An 8,788-nucleotide genomic window follows, 5' to 3' on the forward strand; every position below is an offset into this window, starting at 1 on the left:
TTTTTGCGTAAAAATAAAATTTATGCCAACATTTTCCATGGTTTATAATAATTAAAGTAATTTTTTCTATGCATTTTTTTGCCGGGAATGGGCTTAACGTCGCTGTTGTGTGTTAAGCGTACTGTGGGAGAATAAACAGCTAAATGTAAATACGCATACAGTATACAGATCATATCACTATAGCAACCGATGACGGCTACAGTACAATATTTGATTATCAAAACCAATCAAAACTAACATTAAAGGACGATGATTGACTTGTAATTAGTAGAACTGCATATATCGTACACTATCGGAAAATTATTATACATAAGGTTTGATTTAATGCATTCAAAAATTTCCTTATACCTTTGTATAATAATTTCCCTATAGTGTACTATGTGCAGCTCTAGCCTACTGATTGCTTATTATTCAAGTTACTTTGTTTTGTAGATGTGTGTTTCTTTTTTTAAAAGTACGCCTCGGATGCGTGAGGCACATAGGCCTACATCTAGAATGTTCCAATGCTTCGAATTTTCATTTCTGAAAATCTGTACTGTCTTCTGGTCGATGTGTTTATAAACCACGTTATTCCTTGAGAAGTATCAGCGTTTGGTACCTCTGTAGAAAACACATTACCGTTCAAATTAGCATGACTGCATTTGTGAAACCACCACCAAAATAATCATCAGCACAACTTCTGCCATCACCAAGGTTATCGTTGTCTTTACCTTTTGTTGAAAATTGACAGTTATCCTGATTTCTTAGCGAATCAGCTGAAATGATAAGCAATTTGTAAGATTATATTAGTAGGCATACTTCATAATGCCTGACATTTGTTTCTGGATTTTACGTGCACATGCTTTGTGAATCTAGGCTACACTTATGGCGTACAAACTACCCCACAGATCACAATATGTAATACTGACTTTGATAAAACATTAGCAGCGTCTACTCTAAGAATGTGTTGCAAAAAAACCATAAACAGAAGATTTACCCCATTTTACTTAAAACTTTTGATCGAAATGTTTGTTTGTTGTTTCTTTCTTTTTATTTTTACCGCCGCAAAGGGGGGAGGGGCGCCCCCTAAATCCGCCCTTGTAAATGAAATAATAGGCGTACAACACTTACGAATGTTCGATTGCGAATTTATGTAATTTCCGAGACGCAATCTGTATTTGTCAGATTCGCTTTCAATTCTGAAGTAATCGTACGTGACATAGTCATGGTTATCATCATAATCAATTAAATCTATTCGCAGCTCGTGTACTGCCGATGACGTTATCTTGTGAATGAACTCGTTTCCAATCCAAAATTCATTGCACACGTCCCCAAATCCGTCAGTATATTCTTCCCACGTTCGGTTAAAATCGACGGAGTCGTCTCGTCTGCGTTGGAGGACCTATAATAATATTTAACATTTAATTATGTTCACTGGTAAACCGAGTGTATTTACATGGTTTTTAAAGCATTTATAAAAAATATGATACCTTCTATGAGGATATGATTATTGTAAAATTTAAGATTTAAACACTTGGTTTTTGTAAGAATAAATCCGGTGGATAAATGATGAGATGGTTCATAAGCTAAAGATAAAAATAAAAAGTAAGTTTACGAAATATAATGGCAAGCTAGATAAGACCTGTCCTAGAAAGAACTAAAAAGTCAACAATCTGTTACTTGTACCGTATATTCAAGTAAATTGCCAACATAAAGCATGGATGAGTTAAAAGTAGCCAAAAAAGAAAACTGGTCAAGCAGTAGAAACACGCTGTCGCTGGGAGCCTATTTTTAGTGTAGGTTACAAATTTATATAGTTTGATAGTAGTAAGTGATCAGTGTTACCAATAGGCCTACATAAATATTTTTGCGTTGGCAATAATTCACATGAATAACTGTGGTAAAATAAAACAAAAGTGACTCCATACAGAAAAAATGAGGCCAATGTGGTACAAGGAACGGGTTGTTGACTTTTTTGTTCTTTTTAGGACAGGTATAGGCATATGCATCATATTTTGTGGGCTAACTGTTTGAAGGCTGCTCAATAAATGAATACTTGTATGAACTCACTGTCCAGCCCTGTTCGTCAGTCTCCATGTCACAATACACTTTGCGGGGCGAGCATGATGGGCAGGGTTTGACATCATAAACGCCACTGTTTCCACTCGAAAATTGCTTCACTTCCGTACAGTCACGATTCTGAGATGAACAACATGGTAGGCCTAAATATGTTACATATGAGTAGGGCACATAAATAATTAAAGGCAATACTTTAGATATGCCCCAATTCATTTCAAAAGTTTGAAGAAAAATGTTTTTGTAATTTATATTTTTGCCTTTTCTGTTGTATATTATTTCGTATTCTTAAAATGAACTTGAAATAGCACTGCGACTAAATTAACATGTTTTGTTAGCCACATGCGATAGTTCCTGTCTCTTATACACATCTAGATGTGTATAAGAGACAGGATTTAATGCATTCAAAAATTTCCTTCGGGCCTTGCAGGACCACGGGTAATTTTTTCAAGGATTAAATCTACGCCCACTGTAGGTTCTGGTTGTGAAACAGTTCTTCACGGATAAGGACTATAAACCATAGGTCCAGTGTAATTACTTTCGAGACTAGTAGGGGGTTTACCCTGGAATACTGGTCCATTTAGCCCCTACTGAAGAGTGTAGCTGGGTACCAGTTCGTTTACCGGGTAGCTCAGACACATAGAGACCTTTACGGGAGAAGCAAGTTACATAGAGTAAGAGCCGTCCACACCTGTCTCTTATACACATCTAGATGTGTATAAGAGACAGATTGTCAAGAGACTATTAAAAATGCTAAGAACACTGAATTAGTTTATCTTGTATTTATTTGTTGTTGAAGTATAAAATGCATGAAAGAGAATACTGTCTATTCTATTATATCTTATAGCCAGGGCAATCTTGCTTGCTTGCGGAAGTGCGGGAGGCCGCCCCGATATCCAGGAGACTTGGGACCTCTGGTGTAGTTATCCCTTTAGTGAAACCAGATACCATCGAACAATCAAAATCGGAAAAGAACTCTACAGATAAAAATATAGAAGAAGATGCAGCGAACGTTGTCTCTCCAATCCAGCGTGGAACCAAGAGAAGAAGAAAATCAAGTAAAAGTAAGAAGAAAAGCAATAGTAAAATATTCATTCCTTGATAAACTCATGCTAAATACAATGATCTCGATAAATCACATTCATAAAAATAGTAATAATAATAATGATGACCCCGATTCACCGATCACGAAACATGTCCTTAAATGCACTATACAAGTACTGTACGTTGTCACGGTTGACCGTAAACAATAGCATGAATATTATTATTAATTATTGATAGGCGTTTGTGTGACGATCTTAACTGTCCAGGCAAATTTAGTCTTACTTACAGCAATCTGTTATCTATGTCTGACTTACAGATACATATAAAACTGATGTTTACAACCAATACTCTGTTGGACGTAATTAGGGATAAAAAAAAAATAAATAAACAAATAAAAATAAACAAATAAGTAAACAAACAAAATTGATAGATACTTATTATTTATTACACTTATATATACTTATATACTTATATATTAATTTATTAAATGACACCTAACATTCACTTCTTGTCTCTCAATGCTAGAGGATTAAGAGAGAAGCATAAGCAGAAATGTATTTTCAAATGGGCAAATGACAATAAAGTTGATATATTTTTCATTCAAGAAACGCACTTGACCCGTGATAAAATAAATCAATATGAATATCTTTGGAAAGGTCATGCGTATCATAGCTTTGGATCTTCTTACTCAAGAGGAGTTTCAACTCTGATTAAGGATTGTGATACCTATAAGGTTAATAAAACACATATTGATGAAAATGGTAGATTTGTCATTATAAGCATCACAATAGACATATCGTCATTTGTGCTTGTTAATGTATATGCACCAAATACTGCAAGTGAACGAAGTCTTTTTTTTTTTATAGAAAGTTAAACAATATTATTAAGAACTTTATAGTTAATGAGGATAGTAACATCATCATATTTGTAGATATGAATTGTGTTTTAAACAAAAATTTAGACCAAAATGGCAGTAAAGCAGACAATTCAATATATACATTAATGAACTTTATGAAAAATGTTAATGTAATTGATGCATGGAGGGCACTTAATCCCACAAGGACTCATTTTACATGGCTTAGAAAATCAACTCAAACATATAGAAGACTAGATTATATGTTTATCTCTCAATATCTAATACAATCTTTTTACTCATGTGACATAAGACCATCAATTCTCACTGATCACCAGCCCGTCTCGTTTAATCTCATAAATAATAATAAAAAGAGGGCCAGGCCTATGGAAATTGAGTAATAAACACCTGGAAGATAAAGAATATTAAAAATATTACATACATTGTTAATCAAGCCAGGACTGAAGAGTTAAACCCACGGGATAAATGGGAGATAATAGAGATAATTTAGAATTATAGAATTTTCAATTAAATTTGGAAAAACAAAAAATAAAAAAAAAGAATGAGAGAAAGAAACAACTTCAAAATGAAATCAACAGATTAAATAATCTAATATTGCAAGACAATAGTAAGCACCTTGAAATTAAACTTGAAGAAAACAAAAAATTCTTGGAAACATATATATGACAGAAGCAAAAGGGGCCCAAGTTAGGTCTAGATTAAAATGGATTGAAGAAGGGGAAAAAATACAAAGTACTTTCTTGGCATCGAAAAAAATAACAGCAACAAAAAGAACATTAAATTACTTTAAAAACAAGACGGTGCTTTTACTTCAAACACCTTTGAGGTACTTGAAGAACAAGTTAAATTCTTTTCTTACATTTACGCTAGTAAAAAAAATTTCAAACTTAACAATTAATAAATATTTATCACATGTTGATTTAAGGAAACTCACAGAAGATGAAAAACTAATATGTGAAGGCGAACTGACATTATTAGAATGTAAACAAGCCGTCATGCAAGTGAAAAGAATAAAGCACCAGGGTGCGACGGCTTAACGATTGAATTTTACCAAACCTTTTGGCATATTATTGATGACATTGTTTGTGACGCCCTAAACTTCTGTTACATAGACAAGCAATTCTCCAACACGCAACGAAGAGGTGTCATAATTTTAATTTATGACACCTATGACATTTATGAGATCATCATGATTTGAATAATTGGCGACCGATTACCTTACTCAATTATGATTATAAAATTGCAACATTTGTACTGACAAAAAGACTGCAATTCAATCAATTATTAATAATGATAAAAAATGTTACGTAAATGGCCGGTTTGGGGGCGAAAACATTAACAGAAGATATAATCAATTACATGGATAATGAACAATTAGAAGGAGCACTAATAAGCCTCGATTTCAAAAAGGCTTTTGATACGGTTAACAGAAGTTGTTTAATAGCAACTTTAGGTAAATTCAACTTCGGAGACTCTTTTATAAAATGGGTAAAAACAATATATAAAAATACAGATAATGTATTAAATAATTCTGGCTGGGTGTCAGAAAGCTTCACTATGAAACAAGGCATAAGGCAAGGCTGCCCACTTTCAGCACTTCTCTTCATACTCGTTGCCGAGATACTCGCAACGAAAATAAGAACAACTGAAGCAATTAAGGGTATTGATATCCCTTCTGGTAAAGACAATGATGAAAGTGTTAAAATAGCACAGTTAGCAGATGACACGGTATTATTTCTGAAAAACACAGAAAGTATCACCAAAAGCATTGAGGTGATTGAACAATTTGGTAAAAGGTATGGTTTAGAATTAAATAAAGGGAAAAGAAATGCCTTGTGGATAGGCAGATTAAAAGACTGTAAAAGAAAGCTAGGTAATTTATCGTGGACAACAAAACCGATTAAAATTCTTGGTATTCATGTAGGTCATGACAAGGACTTCTGTTACAAAAAGAATTGGAAAGAAAAAGTTGAATCACTGAAAAAAATATTAACTACATGGGACAAAAGAAATCTAACAGTTTTTGGTAGAATAACGATCTTTAAAACTCTTGCATTATCAAAGCTTATTTATAATGCAAGTATTCTTGAGGTACCAGAAAGTATTATCAAAGATGTTGAAAAAATTATTTTTAAGTTCATTTGAAAAAATGGGTGTATGTAAATATTAACGGGAGTGTGGATGTATGTTGGTATGTTGACATATGCCTAGGATTTCTTATCAATATTTGATTAATGTAAGGTACCTGTCATCCTGGCATGTACGCGAGTACGATGTATATGTATGTATGTACAGTATATTATTTATATTAAAAAAGGTTAGTAGAATATAATCAGAAAAATATACATATAAAAGGAACGCATTGAAAATAACTATAAAGAAATAATAGTTAGCCATCAAGATGGACTAACCCGTTTTAAAGAAAAATGATTTTTATCTCTGTAAATACTCATATTAGATATTTCACGGTACAACATAAAACCTTGTAATTGTAAATTATGTAATGATGAAATGTGAGAAGAAATAAAAGTGGGATAACCCCACAAAAGAAAAACAAATGTATTTTAATTTTCCTAAGTTAATTGCTTTATATGCCTGACTAGGTTTTATATCATCGTGAACATATTTTATTAGGCATTAATTTTTCTTCCTGGTTTTTATTGACTCGCGTCAGTGAAGGGTTGTTGGCGTCTTACTGCACTATAAACCTAGTTGATGACGTAACATAATCTGCCACAGGTTTGCGTCCAATGTAGACAAACATGGCCACTTGCTTAAGCTGACCATCTGACATGTTTTACGATTGGACTGTAGTTTGTTATTCTGTTTTCATGTATAAAGTTCTACGGCGATGTTTACGCTTTATGCCTCTAAATTATTATTTTGTAGTACCTCAACTAATTCGTAGTGGTCACTTTTAAGTTTGATTGACCTAATTACGGGTATTTACTGAACATAAATTTATCGTTAATGTTACTGATTTTGTGGTTATGAAAAACGATTAAAATCATTCTGAGTTCAACCTTTACAAAATACAGACGTATTCCTTTCAATATTCTTATAGTGCTTCAGCCTTACATTTTGGTGACAACAGCAGTGAGATTTGTGATTTTAATGGTGGTGACATACACACCATTTAGTGATACCAGGTCGATTCGTATCTTCACCGGTGCAACAGGACCTAAGGTGCCTAATGTGAATGAAATTTTCCATGAGATGAAGGTTTTTTTCATTACCCTAAAGACCCAGAAGACAAACAGGATGATGTGAGAGTAATGCCTGACGATATTGGGAATCTTTCGGCAGGTGATATTTTTGATCATTAGTTGCCTGTGTATGGGGAAAAGTTAACAACTTCAGAATTCATGGCCTCTCTATACCAAAGAGAGCAGCAACTAGGAGAATCTGTGCGACAGTATGCCTTAAGTTTGCAAGAGATTCAATTGCTGACAAGATTGTTTAACTAAGTTTACAAATTTTTAATGATACTATTCAAAGTATTTTGGTTCTAATGTAAATCGTTAAATATTTTAATAAACATAGCTACTATTGGCATGAATGAAATGTCGAAATGTAGAGATTCTATTTTCATTGAGAAGCCGGAAATTCGGTCTTCTTTGTTACGAGTAGCTAATTCATAACCTACTGTGGTGGAAGCTGGGACCGAAAAACTAATTTCCGGAAGTTGTTCCAAGAATTAGAAGGTAGAACACTGGTGTGGTGGTGGAAATAGCTAATCGATCGTTATACTCTCAAAAATTATAGTGTTTGCACGAACAGTCGGTGAAGTAGAGAATGATGTATTATCGGTAGTACGACTAGCTAATCCTCACTCATTTTATGTAAACATTTACAGATCCTATGGTAATAGGAGAAATAAGAGAAGAGAAAGAATAGTCTTTGATCCCGCGTTTGAAGTTAACATCAATATGGTATACGAAATTCAAGTGAGTATAAATAAACTGTTTCTGGAGTTAAAAGTCTGCCCGTCCCGGTAGGTGTTTGATTGGATCTATTTTTGTCAATCGGAGTGCCGTCGATTCATAAATTTCCTGGAAGATTATAAAGCTGCTCTCTCAATAATTGAGGACGATTTTGGTGAAACAGATTTGGTAACGCACTCCATTCCTACAGGGGATACCCACCCAATAAAGCAGGAGTCTTGACGTGACCCTCCTAATTTATTCTAGGAGTTGAAAGACCATTTACACACACTACTCAAGAAAGACGTTAAGGACAGTCCTTCGTTTTTACCGGAAAGAAATATGGTGGACTACGTCGATATGTTGACTACAGGCAACTTAATGCACACACCGTATCAGATGCCTATCCATTGCCAAGGAAGGAGAGAAGAGTCATTGGATGCACCTAGCGGAGCAAAGTACTTTTCTACTCTCGACCTCGCTTTGGGGTATTGGCAAATTAGAGCCAGTAATGAAGATCGTTCTAAGACAGCGTTGGTGGAACAAATCTTCTCGGATAAGGGCTATAAACCGTAGGTCCAGTGTAAACAAATGCTCATGTGCACTTTAAAGAACCCAGTACATCTTTCAAGTAGGGGGTTACCCCGGTGTACTGTTTCACTCAGCACTTGTCGTGAACAGATGAAAGTGCTACATATATATGCAGAGGACATGAAGTGACCCTCAGGGGAGGAGAAAATTATTAAAACGCGCAACATCTAGTCCCGATCGCATAGAGACCTCATTTATTTGCGCTATATAAAGCCATATATTATTATTATTATTATTATTATTATTATTATTATTATTATTATTATTATTATTATTATTATTATTATCATTATCATTATCA

General features: G+C 34.0%; 1 protein-coding gene across 1 annotated transcript in view; it reads right to left on the reverse strand.

Annotated features, from left to right (window-relative positions):
* Nucleotides 1–621: 621 nt before the first annotated feature.
* Nucleotides 622–8,788, reverse strand: part of LOC117124124 (ficolin-2-like) — a 10,314-nt gene continuing 2,147 nt past the window's right edge. Inside the window, exons 2-4 of the mRNA XM_033270255.1 lie at nt 2,050–2,178; nt 1,111–1,381; nt 622–755 (exon numbers count right to left, since the gene is read on the reverse strand). Of these exons, the coding sequence (XP_033126146.1) occupies nt 622–755; nt 1,111–1,381; nt 2,050–2,076 (432 nt within the window). The 5' untranslated portion in view covers nt 2,077–2,178. The remainder of the gene's footprint in view (nt 756–1,110; nt 1,382–2,049; nt 2,179–8,788) is intronic.

Source organism: Anneissia japonica, unplaced genomic scaffold (genome assembly GCF_011630105.1).
Source record: "Anneissia japonica isolate Jap-2015-1 unplaced genomic scaffold, ASM1163010v1 scaffold3949_len364153_cov177, whole genome shotgun sequence".
Classification (NCBI taxonomy): domain Eukaryota; kingdom Metazoa; phylum Echinodermata; class Crinoidea; order Comatulida; family Comatulidae; genus Anneissia; species Anneissia japonica.